Source organism: Ursus arctos, unplaced genomic scaffold (assembly GCF_023065955.2).
Source record: "Ursus arctos isolate Adak ecotype North America unplaced genomic scaffold, UrsArc2.0 scaffold_20, whole genome shotgun sequence".
Lineage (NCBI taxonomy): Eukaryota > Metazoa > Chordata > Mammalia > Carnivora > Ursidae > Ursus > Ursus arctos.
In genome coordinates, this window is record NW_026622875.1 from 33,212,483 (window position 1) to 33,235,425 (window position 22,943).

The 22,943-nt window shown below is 36.1% G+C and overlaps 1 protein-coding gene across 9 annotated transcripts in view; it reads right to left on the bottom strand.

Annotated features, from left to right (window-relative positions):
* TBC1D5 (TBC1 domain family member 5) overlaps positions 1-22,943 on the bottom strand; it is a 560,456-nt gene that overhangs the window by 89,132 nt on the left and 448,381 nt on the right. For all 9 annotated transcript variants that reach the window (XM_048215962.2, XM_048215961.2, XM_044383370.3 and 6 more), the window contains one exon: positions 576-661. In XM_048215962.2, the coding sequence (XP_048071919.1) occupies positions 576-661 (86 nt within the window). The remainder of the gene's footprint in view (positions 1-575; positions 662-22,943) is intronic.

Below are 22,943 nucleotides of genomic sequence, written 5' to 3' on the forward strand. Positions count from 1 at the left end.
GAGTACAGTATTATGAAAGAACAAAACTGTTCATCAACCCTTTATGCCAATGTTAATTTCTTTTAAAAGTAGAATTTTAATGTTTTTTTATTCCTACAGTGACCCTTAAAATTTCTATGTATGTAATCACAAATGCACACACAAGATGCATTTATAAGCTTATTGTGTAGTTCTAAAGACAGTTGGGAAACCCAATTTTAATTTTGTTACTGAAATAATTTAAAAATATATTATAGAACTGCCTCTTTTCAATCAACAGCAAGGATCTAGAAAGAGATTATACAAGTAGGCGCAATTTGTTCAGGTTTATTAGTGTTAGAAAAATGAAGTTGCCTAACTTCAAATTACAACAAATACTCTACTATTTTTCGTCTTACTGTTGACATCAATGTATATATTTTCTCATGCCTTTAAAAAAAACTCAGGTATTTTATTTATCAAAGAGGTCATTGCATGCATTAACCACTGATATGCTAACATCTATAAATTTATTGTCAGCAAATGTGTAAAAATTCCTGACCATCTCAGAGAACATCTTTGTGGCTCATAACTTTCATCAGAGAAAGAGGACTTACCGGCTTTTATTCATGAGGTCTGCTCCGCGTGCTTTGTAATAATCTAAATTTGGATGGAATTGGTAAGTCACTGGTCTTGGATTTCTCTATAGAAAAGAAAATTTTAAGTGTATAAAGCTGTTTATTACACATTAACACATACAAGGACAAAAACAATTGCTTTTATATTCTTTCAGAAAAAACTACATATAATAACAAAGTTCAATAATTAGCGTGCTTGGGTTTTGCTCTCATAGTTGAAGTTTTACCTTAAATGATCTTAGTCCTGATGAAACAATGAACTTATTTTATATATTTTACTTTTACCTGTCTCAAAGTTTACATAGATTTATTCCTATCATTAGATTTTTTCCCCCAAGTACACTTAATGCACAGTGTGGTATTAGTTTCAGGTGTACAATAAAAAGATTCAACAATTCTATACACTTCCCAGTGCTCATCAAGGTAAGCGTAGATTTATTTCCGATGATTGTGAACGTTTTTAATGATGACTTTCCAAATACAATGAGATAAAATTCGGACAGAACTGAAAAAAATTACATGAGAGGTAACACAAGTACAGTCTACGCTTATGGCCTGAGAGATAACAAGTGTGAAGAAAGCGGCATTTTGGAGGGAGAGTAAAAATCCATTGATTTCTGATAACCAGAGTGCTAAATACGCCCACTAGATGGCACACCAAGTCTTTCTTCTCCAAAAACGAATGTGTGATTTTAGAATTCAGCAATTATTTTAAAGTTAGAGATTTCTATGTCATCTATTCTTATATACGAGTTTAATCAGTACCCGGGTAGTGAAAATATTAGCAGGATACCATCAAAATAAAAAAGCAAATTTACCAATGCACATTTTCATAAAAACAGTACTGTATTAGCCTTTCTGGCATTTGATATTTATTCAAAGACATTGCAGAAATGTCCTGAGATCATCAGGTCAGGGTTGTCTACCTAAATATTTTACTATCACTTAATGTGTCTATTATTTAAATGTGTCAAGTCCCTCATAGGCAAATAAAAATTAAATCAATTCTAGTTTATAAAAATGTAGTATGTTAATATCATAGCTTAAATGAATACCATCTTTAAAATGTTAAAACTACATACATTTTTCATTAAAAAGTTTTACAAAACTTATAAATAAACGTGTTCCAGTGTTTACCTGAACTTACAATTCAAGTTAACAATTAGGACTTTGAACTAGAGCATGCCCTGTCCTTTGAGAGATCTATCTAGACATAGAAAGGCTTCATTTTATCTTAATAGAAAATTACCAATATGCTTTGGTATCAATCCTTGGAGTATAATCCCAAGGCACTGATATAGTTGTATGTATGCGGGGGGGGGGGTATGTAATTGCTAAGGTTAACTAGTTTGAAATTCATCAAGCTAACAAGCTGCATCTTAATGGCCATGATGGACCTTTTCTTTTTCTGCTGAAAAGAGAATATTTACACAGCTCAACCCTTTCATATCTCTTCCAAGTCAGCCCTAATCATCTGACAAAAATGACAATCCCTTGATTTAGCTCCAGCTACTACTCCTCTGGTTTGGTATTCAACACAGTTCTACGATAATCAAATCTGAATTGCCTTGATGAAGATAACCGATGCTTCCATGACTACCATACTATTAAGTCTAACAGTGCAACTTTTCTCTCTCTAGGAATTACATGGGTTTCCTCACGGTAGCTGATGACAACCTGGACCCAAGTATAATGGGAAAATAAAACAGAGGTGAAAGCTACTGGCACACTGCCAGTGCGTTCATGATTTATTTAAAAAATTAACTTTCACAGGACTATGGCTCATGACTAATTTTGCTCTTTATTCTCACTACCTGGAAATACATTTTGTTTTTGCTAATATTTAAAAGGCTTTTCTTCTCTGACTCCCAACAAACTAATAAAAGATTATGTTACTTTTTGCTAGAAAACAATGAAATAAGGGATTGCATGAAGCAATTTCTTGAAACATCTTTATAAAGAAATGACAAGCAATTCAAGACACGAAGTGCTGATCTATCTAAGCACTTAGAGCCATTATTAGGAATAATGATCTAACTTGAACATATGAATGAGGCTCAAGTATTGCTTTCACAGAGGCCTAGTTAAATTCCTAGGAGACTTACTAGTATCAAAGGGAGAGGCAGTTTAAAGTATCGCTGTACTGGGATGAAAAAACAATCAAAAGATGATGTTGAAAAACAGCATTTGAAATGTAAGAAAATAAAATCAGAGGTTAGAGTTGAAAGTTATTCAATAGGGTTTTCTGAGAAGATGATGCTATTACTAAAACATAACTATGTAGACACAGAGAGGATCTAGACTAGCCCTGTCCAACCGAAATACAAGGTGGTCAAACGCAAGCTTTAAATGTGATTGAAAATTTTGTAGCAAGCGTATTAAAAATATGGAAAGAAGTTTAACTAAATGTAATAATATTTTATTTGATCCAGTGTATCTAAAATGTTGTCACTGTAACATGTAATCGATTTAAAAATCCCTGAGATATTTTACATTCTTCCTTTTGCACAGTCTTTGAAATCCACTGTGTATATTACAGTTATAGCACATCTCACTTTGGATCAGCCATACTTCATGTGCTCAACAGCCACACGTGGCTTGTGGCTACTGTAATAGACAGCAAAGAACTAAATGTCTGACATATACATAAACCAATGTGTGGCTGTAAAAATCGACATGCGTAGATATGAACAATAAAAGGGCACAAATACTTTGCTACATTAAGATTCAGTCCCGAAGCTCTTCAATTTGCCTATAAGTCTTCTCTTTTAATTAAGTTAGTTTTCTGAATAAGGTTTTAAAAAGTCAAGAAATTTCGGAACAATATCTTTTCACACAGCTATGTACTAAAATGATAACAATGGTTTCCTTAGGGCCATGAGATTAAATGAGCATAATTCTAACTTAACACAACTGAAATATTTTAAAAGTAAAGAGATACTTGCTTTTCTTAATTAAAGGGATTTTTATCCAAATAAAATTTTTATAGAAATGTAACAGTTCTGATCTTTAAGTTTTAAAGATCTGGAATTTCCTCTAAAATATGAGCCAGTAGAATTATACATATATAAAACTCTGTAATGTAAAAGAGACCAGACTCCATGACAGTTGTAATTTTTCATCGTGCAGGACATGTGATATCAACAGTTTTAATAGTATGTCTTTGCATGGACTGGAACAATTACTAATTATTTTAAATCCATTTTTACACAGATAGGATTTTGACTATTACACGCTTTTCTAAACCAATGTGCATTAAAAAAAAAAACCCAAAAAACAAAAAAACCTCTTCTTTTGGTGAATTTTTCTTTGGAAGAAAGACAACAAAATGGTGATCATAACTGACACTGGTCTGTATGCAGAGGGATACCAATTATGTTCCATGACCTGGGAAGTCTATATAATTATACACGAAGATGGAGAAATCACAGATTCACCTTGAGTTTACAATGCCTTTCCTAGACCAACTCAGATGGACTCGAGATAAATCTTCTGTAAGATTGCAGCTAAGTACCAGTCACCAAATTCTTCTCTGTTAATAAGCTGTTGAAGCTCTTCTTAAAGCTCTCTCTTCAATATTTTTTTATTTCAATATAAGAAGAATGCTGAAAATCCCACCTATGGCATAAACAGGCTGGATTTTTGGGAGGCATCTCAAAGCCTTACAACAAAATGACTTCCAGAAGCAGAAACAAATGTCCTGGAAGGAAGTATATGGGAAAACCAAACCAAACCAAACCCATGCTGTATTTTTGAATTTCTAAAAATGCTTTTGTTAATTCGGCATGATGACAAAATCAATTTACAAATAGTACTTAAATGACAGCAATCAATGTCAGGGATAAAAGTGATTAAAATCTATTTAACCTCTTCATTGCAGTTAATGTTCTACACTTCCAAGGTTTACATTATATGCTAGTAAGCCTCTCCTTAATGTAATTTCAGGTAAAACAAACAACCTCTCCCCGACTGAGTATGACTTCTTTTTTTTTTTTTAAAGATTTTATTTATTTATTTGACAGAGATAGAGACAGCCAGCGAGAGAGGGAACACAAGCAGGGGGAGTGGGAGAGGAAGAAGCAGGCTCATAGCGGAGGAGCCTGATGTGGGGCTCGATCCCATAACGCTGGGATCACGCTCTGAGCCGAAGGCAGACGCTTAACCGCTGTGCCACCCAGGCGCCCCTGAGTATGACTTCTGATGGTGGCCACCTCCCCTCTGCCCTCCTCTATAATGGAAATCATAGGTCAGCATATAACCCCCCTTCCCCTGTAACCCTTGCCCCCATGGTAATATTTCAGTATTTTAAGTTCACGCTCACTTTGTGTGGTAGTATGCAAATATTTAAATGTTAACTCACACTAAATACAACTAACTAAAAGATGCTATACGAATAATTAACTACAAGATGGTACATGACAGTTCTCCTTGTTCTGCGCCTGGGGATATCAAACTCATCCGACAAAGGTCATTACAAATAGTACTTTCTAGATTGATCCCTCAACTAAATTTATCCTCACTTGAAGATGACTATCTCCTTTTGAACTGTTATATAGAGACCACGGAAGGAAAAGAGTCTAAAGCATTCATCCTGCTTGGAACAACAATGCCTTTCAAAGGGCTGGCTATTTACAAACACATGTAGAACTGACAGGAGCAAAAGAAAAGCAATTCCCTGTGATTCCAGCGATTCCTGTTCTCATTTATGAATGTACCAGGAGGAGTTAAAGTTATATGTTAAAAACAAAGGGACTAGGGGAAACATAACATCACTCATCTGCTTTAGAGGCGTGGGCTGCTGGCAGGGGAGACAAGGGGTCAGGAGTCCCTGAGGCTCCTGTTCGGATCCCTGCTCCACCCCCCACTAGCTGAGGCCCTGTGCGCTGTCAGTTACACCCCTAGCTCTAGTTTCCTCATTGAAAACCTGTGGTAATGAACATGAAGTGTGCAGTACAGTGCCGGGCACTTGACAAAAATGCAACGAAATGGAAGCTATGATTATCTCCTGATAATGCTGACAAACAGACATTTAATTTGAGAGCAGATGTGATAGTCTGACAACTTAAAATCCATGATAAGCTATAGGTAGAGAAAGTGATGCTTTTGAAGACCGCATATAAATTTAGGGTAGATATTTATCAACCATCACATTTTTTTAAAACCAAAAACACATATTTAGGAAAATATTTCATGTATACTGGATCTCCTTTGTAGGGAGAAAGGCTGTTCTACTTCTCCGAGTAAGAGTCCATGCATTTATAAATTTTAAAAAATTGTAAAATCATATCAATGCACATTTGCTTGCCAGCTTATGAGGTTATAATTAAAGTGATTTCCTGCAATATGTCCAAATCTTTATCACTTTTATAGTTTATTGATCATAATTTTACTTTAAACTGATAAAGGTCCTGTAGCACTTGTTTAGCAGAAAAGATTATTTACAATATAATGCATGTTTGGCATGAAGAAAAGAAAATATTTGACAAATGAAGAATTACTTAGTTTTCATTTCTCTATTATATCGCTACCAACTCTTAATTTTTAGCGTGCCAGATTAGAAAAGGGGAAAAAATAAGGCTCAGAAGGAGAAGCAGCACTGTAAAAATATGTCGAACGTTTCTCTTTGATGAAAAATGAGACTCTTATTTTAGTGAATATGTTATTGCCTCAATGCTGGGGGAAAAGCAACCGTCATTAGAAAAACGAATTGCTCAGCTGTTTATAAGCAAAAAGCTCTGGGGGAATTTCTTAGGACCCCAAAGGCAAAGCATTACAGGGTTATGCAAACATATGTTGCAGGTGTTTTAGGGGAGACAGGTGGGCAAACCTCCGCCATGGAAGAGGAGTTAGTTTAATTCGCTGTAAGTGAAACGAGTTAACCCAAATGCATCCAAGTGCGGGGATGCCATGGCGCCAGTGAACTGGGACTGTAGAGCAAAAACTCGCCCTAAAATTATCTTGTTAGTGCCAAGCAAACAGAATTTTCCCCTTCTTGTAGTTTTATAGAAAACAAACACTGCCAATTACCTTTTTTTTTTTTAAACTAAAGGTATTTCAAACCTGGAACAAAGAACAGCCTGAAATAGCGGTAATTATCCAAAAAAAGATAAGGATGAAGTATTGTTGCCTTTATTTAAACAAATATTCCTAAGGAGACAGTTTGTTGTAATATCCCCTCTTTGGTTCACTAGGCAACATTAGATTTATCATAATTCTCCTAAAGCCTAAGATATTTCTATATTAAAATGCTAATTTTGTCTTTTCTTTTGCCTGTAATTAAAGCTGGGGAAATTTGTGATCTGATATTCACTGATTGCTAGAGGGTCCACAAAGGTCTCACTGTTTCTGTTTCTTATTGCCACATACTGCCCTCTTCATTAAAAATTAGATAGAGTAACACAGTGGATCAAAAAAGCAGACATTATAATCCTAAATGCTCACAAAATTCCCATTTAAGAAAAAATATATAGAAGAATAAAATAAGTGGTATTAGCTGGATATTGCTGTCAAACCTAGACTTGTTATCTTATTTCCTTCCTTGTCATTTATCCGAGAGTTCATTTTCTTTTTATATTACTTGTTAAGACAATACTCATTTCACTACACATACCTATGTATAAATAGTGTATTGAGCTATGCCTTCCTAACCTAAACCACTTTTCCTTTATTCTTTATAACAACCCACACCACGAATTACATGTCAAATACTTAGTATAAAATAAACTCACAAAACAACAGATTTGGAAAAATAAAACCTAGTTTGATTGTTTTGCAATATTATAAATCCAAAATGTATATACAATGCATTCATCAAGTTAACATAAAGAAAAAAACATAAATCTTTGTAACAAGGTTATAAATTAGAATATTATTTCAGTACCAGGATTAAAATGACCTCTGGTTTATATACTAATAATTCTAATGTATTTTGATGGGAAATATATTTAATGAATTCGAGGCATTAAGTATCTTAGTACAATTAACAGAAATATTTAGGTAATATAATCTAGGCATCTACAGATTAAAACTTAAAGAGAGAATTTAAAAGGCCTTAAAAAAGTTAAAAAAAAAAAAGGAAGCAAAAAATCATTAATTGGGTAAAGACACAGACAAAACCTCTGAACCCATGCCAGCCTCATTTTACATACTGAATAAGCCCAATTCCCTAAAGTGACATCCCCATCTATACCCTGGCAAGCCGAGATCTCAGATGGCAGAGAAGCATTTTAAACCACCTGTGCGTTATGCTCGACTGTAGCTTCACACAATAAATAGACACCAAAAGAGAAATAAAATTTTTTCCTTTTTTAAAATATATTTACATTTTTGAATTTAGCATGTAGGAAGATGCCAGATTAACATGCCCCCCAATATATATATATATATACGCACAAAGTAATTTAGGTCTACACGTTTTCTTTGTTACTAATACTGGGCCTCAAAATATTCCTTTTAGATAGTTGGTCAGCTCTTTTCAGCAGTACTGAACTCTTCACCTTTTTCCCTCCTTAAATGTAAGCAGGATGGGGGAGAGATGTTATTTGAATGGTTTAAAGAAATATGGAAACCCATTTGTCTTTGCCCAGGAGTGGTTCCCAACCTTCAATGATATAAAGGAAAAAGGAAAGAGGCGATCTCAAAAAATATTCCTAAATATTCCAATTTGGGACCTAAACGAAAATCTTTGATATGAAAATTATCATTGTAAATTTTTATCTTTAGGAATGTTAAAATAAATTTAAACAAAGTATCATCAAAATAGAAGCAATTTAAAACTGGTTTTAGGGTTTTTGAACCCCGAAGAATAAGTCCAGGTGACCCTATGGGAATGAGAACCATGGTTTGAGAAATATTGCTCCCATCTTCTTTTCTCTACTTTTTTCCCTTTCATTACCTGTTTTGCAATTGCCAAGGCAACAAAAGCTAAGATCCTGCACGCTGAGGCCTGGTAAAAAGAAGCCTCGCACAGCCACACTTCTCATGCAGTTTGGGGAGTAATTTCAGCAATTAAACATCTTGAAATTAAAAATTCATTTATTATATAAATCTACTCTTACGAAGGTCATTCACTTATACTGTTTTTTTTTTTTGTGGTGCTTTCATATAACAGTGAAGTATCAGTACTGAACTTTAACATGTCTACATGAAGAAAGAAATCAGAAAATAACCATAAAAATAGATTAGTGATATGTTCCTGAGTGAGACCAATCTCTACTTAAGAAAGTGTGTCAAGTTAGACCACTGAGAGAAGTCCCTATAGGTGGACTCTTGCCTTTCTTATTTTGTTCAAGATTTCATGTATCATTATAAAAAAAAACTCTGGTATTAGGCGTGAATTTCTCTTAAGAGTAGATAGTGTCATAAAACATTTTCTTTCTAACCAGTAATTTTGGATACAGGTCAGTCTTAAAACCACAGCCCCTTCAAATATCCAGTGATACTAACTGGCACGCCAATTGCATGCTGCTCACAGGCCAGTCTATGCTAGGGGTTTGGATTTCTTTTGTGCCGTGGACTGCTCTGCTTTCTGGTGATGGCTTTGGTCTCCTTTTCAGAATAATGTTTTTAAATGTATAAAGTAAAATAAATAGGGTTCTAAAGCAAACCAATTATGCTGAAATGCAGTAATCAAATATTGAACAAATTAATAACAGTGAAATGTACTTTTATATTAATGTATTAAGTAAGATATAGTGACTGGTCTAATCATTAGTATAATTTAGAAGTAGTGATGAATGTAAATGGCATTTCAAGATATCTTCAACTGTAATGTGATCTAAAATATCTGTGATTGCTGTTAGTGCAAATGTGTGAGGTGCTATCAATACTATTGCAGTTTGTTGTCTTCATCCCTAGTTGAAGGAAATACTAAATTTTAGAACGGGCTTGGTGAAAATAAAGATGTAAATTATTCCCATCCAAGTTCTTAGAACCCCCTGAATTCCACCCACAGACCATTGGGGGCTTTTCTCAGAAACCTGAAAAGTGGCTACGGGTAACAGCTTTCATCTTGGGAGGTGGAGTCTTACAGATACCACTGAATTAGTTTACTAACCTTTTCACTGTACAAATGTGGACAGGGGTAACAGTAAAAAATAAAACAACCTCTACAGCACAGGCAGCTCTGGAGAGCTCCTGCTGTGCCAGGCTTAACCCTCCAGATGCTGAATTTCCTTAACAACTGGACATCAAAGTACTTCAATATTTTAACAACTGGTACAGCGGTAACACCAGATGAGTGCCAGCCCTGGAGAGAAACAGTATTTAGGAGCAGGGATGATTAGAAGTACAAGCTTCGCCCTGGGTAGCATCCAGTACCTTATCTGAGTGAATGAGAAGTGACGCTATGTGGGGGGTGAAGGTGAGGATGATGCGGAAATGCTCCGAACAGCAAGGCAAGCTGTCTACTTCCGGAGAGCCCGCTCTTTCTGGGCTAAGTTCTCTGACTTCTCGGATTTCCCTACTGGTGTGGAGCAACCGATAGGACCCAGATTTGTAGAGGGATGCTTCATAAGTGGGGCTGTCCGTTCCGTTCCCTCCCTCCCTCCCTTCATTAGAGGTAGCTGAACTTTCTTTTACTCTACAGCCAGAAATGCTCTAAGAAAATAACTCTTTTAAGAGGTAATTTTTTCTGAAGAATCAAATCAGTTAGTTGGGGTCCACGATTCCCCTGGTTGGAACTTTGAAGCAGTGAGATGAAAGAGAGCTGCATACTTTGTAGTGATTCAGAAAGAAGAATGAGAAGGGCTTAAGTAATCACCCCATCTAGGTTATGAGGCATCTTTGGAGGCCATTCCTTCCCCAGTAGTTATTCTCTGTGGAAGTACAGAGTTCTTATTTCCTGGTGGATACAGCATTGAGAACACCCTTGAGAGAGATAACTTATTAGGTGAAAAGGGGGAAAAACCACAGAAAAGCAAAGTATAATTCTTTTTATGTATTTTTTAAAAGAAATAGTTTGCAGGAATTGACAAGATGATCTTAAAATTCAAATGGGAATACAAGTGACTCGGAATAGCTAAAATTATCTTGAAAAAGATAGAGTACATGGACTCATAATTCCCGATTTCAAAACTTACTATATACCTACAGTAATCAAGACAGTGTGGTACTACCATTAAGGACAGACACATAGATAGATCAATGGAATACAACTGAGAGTCCAGAAATAAACCCTCACATTTATGGTTAACTAATTTTTAAAAAGGGGTAGGACAATTTCATGGTGGGGGCAGGGGACAGAATACTCTTTTCAACAAAACAACTGGATATCTATATGCAAAAGAATGAATATGAACCCCAATCTCACTTCACACACAGAATTAACTCAAAGAAGATCACAGACCTAAATGTAAGAGTTAAGACTATCAATCTCTTAGAAGAAAACACAGGAGTGATAATTCTTTGTGCTCTTGGGTTAGGCAATGATTTCTTAGCTATGACACCAAAACTCTAAGTGATAAAAGAAAAGATTGATAAGTTGGACTTCACCAACATTAAAAACATTTGTGCTTTGAAGGATACCATTCGGAGAGTGAAAAGATCCACAGATGAGAGAAAATATCTGCGAATCAGATATCAGGTAAGAGTCTTCTAACCAGAATCTATAAAGAACTCTTACAACTCAATAATAAAATGACAACATAATTAAAAATGGGCAAAGGATCCAAAGAGACATTTCTCTGAAGAACATGTACGAATGGCCCATAAACACATGAAGTGATGTTTAACATAATAAGTCATAAGGGAAATGTAAACCAAAACTAAAATGAGGTACCATTTGATACCCATTAGAATGGCTATAATAAAAAAGACAGAAATAACAAGTGTTGGCAAGGATGTGGAGAATATGAGTTCTAGTACATTTTTGGTGGGAATGTAAAATGGTGTAACCACTTTGCAGAACAGTTTAGCAGTTCCTTAACAGGTTGAATGTAGAGTTACCATATGACCAAGCAATTCCACTGCTAGGTATATATCCAGGAGAAATAAAAATATGTCCGCACAAAAATCTGCACAGGAAGTGTTCACAGCAGCACTACTCATAGTAACTACAGAGTGGAAACAACACAAATGTCTACCAACTGATTAATGGATAAACAAAATGTGGTCTATCCATAACAGAATATTATTTGGCAAGAAAAATACTGATACAAGCTACAGCATGGTTGGACCTCAAAAACATTATGCTAAATTAAAGAAGCCAGTCACCAAAGACATATCATCCTGTATGACTCCATTTACACAAAATATCCAGAATAGGCAAATCCACAGGAACAGAAATTAGGTTAGTAGTTGCCTAGGGTAGGACGGGGGCAGTTTTAGTTGAGGGGGAGAAAAGTAGAGAATGACCACTAGTGGGTACAAAGGTTCTTTTGGGTATGATGAAAATGTTCTAAAATTAGATTATGGTGATGGCTGTACATCTCTGTAAATAATATTAAAAACCATCCAGTTGTATGCTTTAATGAGTGGATTTTTTATCATATGTAAATTATATCTTAATCAAGCTGTTAAAATCAAGAACTATGATATATGCTGGTAAATGAATACACATACACACATGCTTTGCTTTTCTTTTTCCTAGACAGAGAAAAAAACTGATGCAGGCAGAGGAGGACTGGATAGAGACTTTTTTCCGTTGTATTTTTTCACACTTTTGTAATTTCCTTAACATGTGCCATATTACTCCACTCCCATCTGCCTATTGATGGAAGTTATTTCTACAATGGGTTTATGTACAGGGACCATTCTGATTTCTTCTTTATACTTCTCTGCACTAAATGAAAAATAAAACTTATCTCTTTAATGCTACTTAAAATAAAAGATAAAGTCTTTTATATCTTTCTCAGTTTAGCTTTTGTACTCATATCATACATATCATAGGTTAAATAAGTATGCAGAACACTTTACAATTCTGGCTGAAGCTGTTATTCTGTTACCAAAGTCTTCTTAGTGAGTCATTTTGACCTCTACTAGGACTGGTTCTTTCCAGATCTGGGAATTCAGATAAGACTGATCCTTGAAAGTCATCTAGAAGCCTTAAATGGCACCAACTATAGGATTTCACTACAAACTAACATACACACACGTGTAATCTTACGGATCTGGCAATAGTAACTCCTTGTAAACATACCCTCAATTTCAATCTTTCATGTCCAATCCTTTTTATATTCATCATTTCACTATCACCTCTCTGCATAAGAACTCCTAAACCCCCACCTATGGTATCAATATTTCAGACTGCCTCTTAGACAGAACCTTAGACCCAGGACATAAAAATCTGGGCTGAGCAAGTTCTATCATTCTGCCTTCTCCATGACTGCTCTGACAAGACCATACTGCTGCATGACCATGACCCTCCCTGTAGTTCAGATGTGTCTTACTTTTTGCCTTGACTATTACAAGTTTCTAACCTTGTTCTTCAGTGATCCACACATGTAATGTCACCAGACTCATCTTTCAAAAATTTAGGCCTGATTGTTGTTGTTGTTAGGCCTGGTTGTTGTTGTTGGTGGTGGTGTTTTCTTTCTTCTTTTTTTTTTTACTACCTTCTCAGTTCTGAATGAGGTCTCAAATGTAAATTGAATAGAGTTCCAATTTCTTAGCATGACATTCAAGGACCTCCATGATCTGGGCCCTAAAATACTTCTCATGTTACCCCCTATATGCCCTACATTTCACTCACAACTAACTATGGACATTCCCCATACCACCAAACTTCAGGTAAGCTGCTCTCTCAGGATAGACTTGTCTACTCACTATTCTCTTTTTGAAATCCTTCTTATTCTCAGTTCAAATACTACCTCCTACACGAAGACTTTTGTGAATTTCCACTGTACTCCAGTAACTCCATTCTGACAGCATGCTAATTTTAAGTTAATTCTGCATGTATTTTGTCTTGTCTTGCATTATGGTTAGTTGTGTACATGTCTGCCTTCCACGCAGAGTTTAAGTTCACTGAGGGTTGAGCCCATGTCCAGATCACCCACCAACTGTAGAGTCAGTCTCTGCCTCTAACGAAGTGTCCGGTACATAGTATGTGCTCAATGACTGTCTATGAACTAGATAAACCAAAGAGTTTGCCAAAGTCTGGCTTTTAAAGAAACAGTTGAAAAGGTGATACAATGCTATATATAGAAAACCTTAAAGACTGCATCAAAAGCTATTAGAACTGACAAATGAATTCAGTGAGGTCACAGGATATAAAAATTATAGAAATCTGTTGCATTTCTATACACTAATAATGAAGCAGCAGAAAGAAAAATTAAGAAAACAATCCCATTTACAACTGCACCAAAAAGAGTAAGATATCGAGGAATAAACTCAGCCAAGGAGATGAAAGACCTGTACTCTGAAAACTAAAACACACTGATGAAAGAAACTGAAGAAGACACAAACAAATGGAAAGATACTCCATGCTCATGATTTGGGAGAACAAATATTGTTAAAATATCCATACTGTCCAAAGCAAGCTACAGATTTAATGCAATCCCTGTCAAAATACCAGCAGCATTTTTTCATAGAACTAGAAAAATAATCTTAAAATTTGCATGGAACCACAAAAGACCCCGAATAGCCAAAGCAATCTTGAAAAAGAACAAAACAGGAGGTACCACAACTCTAGATTTCAAGATCTACTACAAAGCTATATTAATCAAAACAGTATGGTATTGGCACAAAAACACATAGATTAACAGAACAGGAGAGAGAGCCCAGAAATAAATCCATGATTATATGGTCAATTAATCTACAACAAAGCATCAAGAATATGCAATGGGAAAAAGACAGTCTGTTCAACAAATGGTGTTGGGAAAACTGGACAGCAACATGCAGAAGAATGAAACTGGACCACTGTCTTACACCAGACACAAAAATAAACTCAAAATGGATTACGAACCTAAATATGAGACATGAAACTACAAAAATCCTAGAACAGAACACAGGCAGTAATTTCTCTGACATTGGCCATAGCAATATTTTTCATGATATGTCTCCTAAGGCAAGAGAAATAAAAGCAAGACAAAACCACTGGGACTAAAAAAAAAAAAAAAAAAAAAAAAAAAAAAAAAAAAAAATTCTGCACAGCAAAGGAAGCAATCAACAAAACGAAAAGATAACCTACTGGATGGGAGAAGATATTTGCAAATGATATATCCAATAAGAGGTTAGTATCCAAAATATACATAAGAACCTACCCAACTCAACACCAAAAAACTCACAAATAAAAAATGGGCAGAAGAAGACATGAACAGACATTTCTCCAACGAAGACATCCAGATGGCCAACGGACACATGAAATGATGCTCAACATCACTCAGCATCAGGGAAATACAAACCAAAACCACAATGAGATATGAACTCACACCTGTCAGAATGGCTAAAATCAACAATACAAGAAACAGCAAGTGTTGACAAGGACACAGAGTAAAGGAAACCCTCAAGCACTGTTGGTGGGAATGCAAAATGGTGCAGCTACTGTGGAACACAGTATGGAGGTTCCTTAAAAACTTAAAATAGAATTATTATATGATCCAGTAATTCCACTACTGGGTATTTACCCAAAGAATAAGAAAACAATAATTTGAAAAGATAAATGCATCCCTATTTTTATTGCAGCATTATTTACAATAGCCAAATTATGGAAGCAGCCCTAGTGCCCACTGATAGATGAGTGGATAAAGAAGATGTAGTTTATATATACAACTGAATACTACTCACCCATAAAAAAGAATGAAATCTTGCCATTTGCAACAACATGGATGGACCTAGAGAGTATAAAGCTAAGTGAAATAAGTCAGTCAGAGGAAGACAAATGCCTTATGATTTCATTCATATGTGGAATTTAAAAAACAAAACAAAGAAAAAAACTGATGGTTGCCAGAGGGAAGGTGGGTGGGGAAATGGATGAAACAGGTGAAGGGGATTAAGAGTACACTTATCCTGATGAGCAGTGAGTAATGCACAGAATTGTCAAATCACTAACACTGTATGTTAATTATACTGAAAAAAAAAAAAAAGAAATAGTAGCAGAGAAGTACAGTGAAAAATGATCTGATCTGCAGGTATGGATGAAGAATGACAGGCTCAGAGAGAAGGTATTTCTTAAATGCCCACACAAGTCCTTTTCTTGTATGAGAGCTGAGGCCAAAGATACTACCATTATGCCCACTTTGGAAAGAAACTCCAAAAAGGCTAATTGGCAATGAGTGTGATCTCATACTGCTCTCAAAGTTTGTCCATATGAACAGAATGTCATTCTTCAAGCTCTCATCAGCTATTAAAATGTTAACTTCTTTTTCTGGACTGTACTGTTTAATGACTAATGATTTCTAGAACCATCCCACTTTATCTGTATATAAGTAACATAGAAAGCAATAAACAATTTTTAAAAAATCAACAAGTAATAACATGCTACAGCATTAGATTATTTGGGAAGTTTCCTATGTAAATGAAAACTTTGAAAATTATGAGGTTTAGAAATAACCTTATTCATTTGTGAGGCACCAATTAAACACTAAATTTAAAGAAAAAACCTACAGCTTAAATATTCCATAAATAGACTCAAGTCCATTTAGTCTTGCTTCTTTTTCTCAGAGAAAATACACATACCATCAGGTATCCTCTACTGGGTGCCAGATCATACTGGGCCCTTTACAAATACTATTTCATAGTCACTGGATTTTTGTAACAAATGAATCATCTTTTACACATTAAAAAACAGGTTCAGGACGGTACTTAGTAGTGTCGCCAATGTCCTGGAGATAGTAATCGAGGAATTGAATCCCTTTCTATCTTCAAACTTCTCCTGGCTACAAATACCAGTGGCTGCTACCATTTATGTAAGGGTTCATGAAAGTCTGAACACTGTTAATTAATTCTCAGTTTTCTTTTTGGGCTAAATAATCTCAGATCCAAGTATATACTCTTGCTCATTTTTTCCTGGCCTTATCTGTGTTTCTTCTAAATAATCAGTTTATATATTTTCAAATAATATTTCACAACATTTCATATCTCAAAATTAAGAATGAAAAACTGGACTTGATACTTTAGTAAGGTTCTGGTTGACAAATGCCACATTGTCTATGCATTTGATAATAAGTATCCCTTGGTTATCAACTGCACTATGTTACTAATTTATTTTCAACCCTAGGTTCCACATTCTCCCTACTTCTCCCTTTTTATTTCTCAATCGTCTACAATCTTTTTGCTTGTCTTTTATATTTTTCATGGCATCATTTCAGAATGAAAGGGCATTTTTATTTCCCCTTCAGTGTGCACTGTAAATATGTCAGCAATTTTCAACAGCATTATGTGCTTTTAATTTTAGTTGATCTCTTTACAACACTTGTCACTAACCATCTCCATGTTCTCAGGATTATCTATTCTTAAGCTATTTTAATTCTGTCTTCTCATGGTTTTCCCACATTCTGAGTTTTCGCCATATGCTCCTTCCTCTTGCCCCTACTGTTATGTCCTATGATTCCCTTCCCAGCTCTCTTCTCATCTCCCCAACATATTATTCCTTGAGACCACCTATAATAACTCAACTACAATTAATGTTCATAATCCATGATTTCTAAATCTCTACCTCTGGTTCAAAGCTCTCTTTGAGCACTAGACACACATTCCCAGTTGCCTTCTGGACACTTCTACCTAGATATCCCACAATCTACTCAAAATCAACTTATTATCCAACCTTCTTATACTTAGCTACTCTTGCAAACTTGCTCATTCATACATTTTCCCACCAACTCAATCAATAGTTAGGATATCTGGGAAATACAATGAATTGCTCACCATCCATAGCTAATTATTCACTAAACCTTGTTGATACTCTCTTAAACGTTCCTTCAAGTTATCCTCTACATTTTCTGTTTTCAAGAAGCTCATAATTAAATCTTTTTTTTTTTTTAAAGGAAGGAAAGGAGAGAAAACGGGAGAAGGAAACAGAATGCTCACACTATCTATATTGCATTGTTTGCTTTCTTACACCAAAAGGAGTGGTTGGTAGAAAATGACAATAATTTTAATAAAAATATTCATACACACACATTAAATCCTCCAATGAAATCCTTTAGGACACCAAACTATATTACCTCTGTGATAATGAAATTTCTTCTCCCTTGTTTAATCAAAGGTCAGTTTCTTCTAAGTCCTAAATATATTCTGAAATTTAGTTTTTGTTCAGTGCTATTTCCTATGTAGTTGGTTAGTATCTAGAACTCAAATGAAAGAAAGTTCAAATAAAAGAGCTTAAATAAGATGTTATCAATTAAGTAAATTAAGTAGTTGATCTCAAATTAATAGCTGACATTCTCATCAGTGGGTCCTCTCGTAAGTGGAATATAAAATAGATACATTCAATTATAACCTTTATGAGAAAATCTGGTGGGATTTCTTCAGATACTAGCTGGAAAGATGAGGCTAAAGAGTTATCTCTTTCCTGAGTTTATGAAAACAACTCCAACCATTCCTGTCATTTTTCTGCCTTCTTCAAATTTTCCTATTTGGTGCTATTCCCCAATGATAGCTCAAGCCAGGTAAGCACCATACAACATTTACTTTAAGTGAAATAATTTGAAAAACTCTCTATTTTTATTGCTGTTGTTATAGAAAGAGGGAAGTGATGAATAAGGCACTTGTACTACAATAGGAACTTCAAGAAAGGGCCAGAAGGAATCAAATCACTAACAACCCCAACTTATAATGTGATGATCGTCAGACCTATGGATGACAATTTTGTGAAACATCTTATAGCCCTCAACTTCACCAATTCGTATCTCTTCAACACGTTTTCTGTAAACACTACAGAGGATAAACTTGAAGGGGCTGTCAAAAAGCTAAGAATGACAGTGTGCAGAGAAAAACCTGGAGCCTAACTCTTGATTTATTGAAGCAACCATGCAGTAAAAAGATGTTAGTGTCAGTATCCCTGAAATGCTGGATGAGGAGACAATTATTCCCAATTTTCCTTTTCAGAAATCAAGTTTATTAATGATTAGGAATAATTCTGAGGTGCACCTAACAACTATGGGAAGGTGAAATGGTAAAATTAACACAAAGTACCTCTGAACAGAGGTAATGCAAAACCTTCCTCAAGACACCAGGTGGTTTTCAGGTTAACAAAGTCTGACTACATCCCTTACATGTTTAATATATATCAAAAGCAAAAAGATGTCAGTCCAAAAGGGCCTGCCAAGGAAGCAGAGAAAAGTAGTCAAAGAGGCACATATGGGCAGAGTCAGTGGGAGAGACAGCCTGAGTTAGTGGTTAATGGGCCATGCGCTTTCTAGGACCACAGGAAGACTACCCTCACTGTGGAGTAGGTATGCGAGGCTCTCATAGTCTGGTTTCACTAAATATGCCTTCCCACCTGCATCCATCTGATATCAGGCCCTCCAAGGAGCTCTGTGATTCTGACTGCATTTTCCATGTAGGTCTACAGTATGCCGGTCATATATAGCTCAGTAACTTGTTTTTTCCCTCACTGTAAGTCATCTGATAATGATGTGGCATCCCTCTAAGTCTGCCACCAGGAAGTGAATGGGGTGGTCATGGGGCATGAAGATGTCAGTCTTAAAAATGTTCCATTACTGTAGACAGAGAAAGGGACACACTGGCTTCACACAGAAGCCTTTTGAGCTCAGTTTTGGGAGTATGTCTCTGAGAGATGGCCTGGTTTTTTGGAGAGTGCTAACAAAATCAGACTTCTCAGACTGTGAGTTTTAAGAGCACAAGCTTCCCACTGTGATTTTAGTTTTCCCTTAGAGAGGGCCCTTTCAAACAGCAGAAGAGGTAAAGCAACCAAAGCATCCCATTTCATATAGCCCCTGGCGGCTCACCTGCTTCCTCCTCTTCTTGGGCACATGGCTCAATTACATTTTTCAAAGTCATATGTGGGTAAAGATAGCCAAAGGATGAGTTCCAGCCAGTGGAATGTGTGTGAAAGTTATGCGTGCCACCTGTAGGCTTTGCTTTAACAACTCCCAAGGACCATACGCCTTGCTATTTTTCTCATCCTGTTGGGTATGTCAATGTACTGGGTGACCCTGGAAGGTTGAAGTTGAAAACAGCAGGGCTAGCAGAAGCCCAAAGTATTGTGTGACTGTGAGACACTCCCACCCCTGACTTATTGTCACTTGAGTGAAACTTAAACATCTGCTGTGGGAAGCCACAGAAACATAGGTGTTCCTGGGGCGCCTGGGTGGCTCAGTCATTAAGCGTCTGCCTTCAGCTCAGGGCGTGATCCCACCGTTCTGGGATCGAGCCCCCCATCAGGCTCCTCCACTTGGAGCCTGCTTCTTCCTCTCCCACTCCCCCTGCTTGTGTTCCCTCTCTCACTGGCTGTCTCTCTCTCTAATAAATAAATAAAATCTTAAAAAAAAAAAAAGGGGGTTCCTATGTTACAGCAGGTGATCAACCTTAATACACTGTAACAATGAAACTGAATGATCATTGTAGTATGCACACATTTTATTCTCAAATAGAAAAATTGTCCAAGGTGACTTTCTTTTTTCAGCTGGTTAATTCTTATTTATTCATATTCACATTCTCATATATTTGCTTTCTCTCCCTATTTCTTTCTCCCCCTTTCTTCTGCATTTCATACTGTCATTCTTAACCCTTTGAACTGGCTCTCTCGACTGCCTTACTTTTATTTTTTGTTTCATTATTTTTTGTCTTATTATCTTCCACCTAAGTGGTGGCCATTATAGTTGCATGGTTAAGGAGAGAACTCAAAAGATCAGTTTCATTATAGAAAAGCAATTAATATTATTTTTATACTTATCCCCCATCACTTTCACTGGGTACTTTACTACAGAAACCTGGAGGCTAGACTTGGCAAACTAATAACAGACCAATTTTCAAATTCAGTATTCAGACCATGAATAAATGTGAAATCAGAAGAAAACAACTGTCCTTGGAAGGATAATCAAGTTGAAATGCACTGCTTTGTGCTTACTACACAAGACCAAACAACTCATCTTAATTTTCCTTGTGGCCACAGAGGAAGTGGGGGGAAAGGGTAAGTGTGGAAGTACTGAGAAAGGTCTGTCCCAGGAGTCTACAGGGAGAGGAAGGCCAAGGAGGAGGATGTCAGATGGCTCCAGATTGGGAGTGGGAGCCCGGGCGACTGGTCTTAGCTATACCACTGAATTCTGGATGACTTTGGGTATTTCACCTCACCCTCACCAAGGCCTCAGCAGGAAATGAAGGTATAATTATATGATTGATCTCTAAAGTCTCAACTACCTCTAAAGAAATTGCAAAATGCATCAGTCCCTATAACTGAATGTTTAAAAGGCCTTACTTTGTAATTATTAGTACCATCTACAAAAAGTACATAATGAGCCGAAGTGATAAGAACACAACAAGAGGGTTAGGATGGACTAGGTATACTTTTCAGTGAAAGTCAATGGTCTAGAAGATATCAATTATCAGTTTAATTAGAGATGTTGAGGAGAATTCTCTCACTTACGTGGAAAGGGTAAGGCCTATGTCTTTCCAGCTGTCCCAGCTAAAGTGTGTGTCTATGGGGACTCCAGAATTGTGTGTGTGCTGGGAGGCAGCCTTAAGATTCTCATTCTGGCTAAGCATTAGAATCAACTGGATCAGTTTTCAGGAACTACTGGTCTACAGCAGGGATCCCTCAACTTTCATTATTCCTATACTAGATAAAATGGGGAGGATTTGTGTGTTTATACCCTCAATATGTGCATATTTATTTATTTCCAACTCAGATGCATGTACTGTTTGTACTAATCTATTTTGTACATGAGAAAATATACGTATGCACAACAGAATTTTTAAATGAGATAGAGATGAAATAAATTATTTTATTTAAACTATTTTCATAATAGTTTCTTTATAATGGTAATTTTTGCTCTTCCTAAAAATATATGTTTAGCATATTTTGATGTGATTGAACACGCTTCTTACTTTTTGGAAAATCTTGGTTAAATTCTTTGTGATAGTTTTTGTCAATGACACTTGAGAAAAAGCTACCTTACAAAGAGTCACAGGTCTGAATGAAGGAAGGATATTACTGGCTTCCCTTGCTAAAGTATGGCATTCATTGTATAATCCACCAATTGTGCCAAGATTTTTGTTAAATTAATACAATTTCTATCTTCCCTAATATTAATCAGCTTGCATTAGGGATCTCCAGAGAAACAAAACCAATAAGATAAATATGGATATATAAAAAGAGATTTATTATGGGAAGCGGCTCATGTGATTACTGAGGCTGAGATATGCTAAAATTTGCCAACTGTAAGCTGGAGAACCAAGAAAGCCGGTGGTATAATTTGGTCAAAGTACCAAGGTCTGAGAACTGGAGTGTGGTGGGTAAGGATGGAAAGAGGGAAGTGTAGGTGGATGAGTTGGGGGGAGGGTCAGGGAAAGACTGGGGTAACATGCTGGTAAGTCCTAGAATCTCAAGGCCCAAGAACCAGGAGTTCAGATGTCCTAGGGCAGGAGAAGATGGATGTCCCAGCTCCAAAGTTTGCCCTCTACTAAAAGGTGGAGACCTTTTAGTTCTTTTTGGGCTCTTAATAGATTGGATGATGCCTGTCTGGATGATCCCTCACACTGGTGAGGAAAAATCTTTACTTAGTCTACTGATTCAAACGGTAACCTCTTCTGGAAATACCATCACAGACACACGCAGAAAAAAATGTTTTATCAGCTTTCTGGGTTTCCTTAGCCCAGTCAAGATGACATAAAATTAACCATCATACAGCTCTTAAAATTTAACTGGAGGATATTACATTTCTGTATTTTAAAAAACAGATTCAGGGACGCCTGGGTGGCTCAGTTGGCTAAGCATCTGCCTTCAGTTCAGGTCATGATCCCAGGGTCCTGGAATCGAGTCCCGCTCAGGCTCCTTGCTCCGTGGGAAGCCTGCTTCTCCCTCTGCCTGCTGCTCCCCCTGCTTATGCGTTCTCTCTCTGACAAATAAATAAATAACATCTCCAAAAAAAATAAAAAACAGATTCAAACCTGACTTCATCTCTTCATTTGGGATACTAGTAACCAAGTTAGAAAAATCTATTCCCATTAACTTTTTAGTGTACCTAGAAAGTTTTAAATAAATGATACACTTAATTGTTTTTGGCAAGAACACTGCAAATGGATGAAACATTTCCAAATATTCAAATTTAAAATGTTCTTTCCATAGCATGAATTTCTTTGAAAAAATTCTTATTTTCTCTCATTATTAAAATGAGAATCCTAATTTGAATCTTAATTTGAAGAGGCAAATTGTTTATTCTTTTAAAAATATTTGCATGTTAACATATTAGTAACAGCTACTCATCATAACAGAGGTAAGCAAATTTGAAG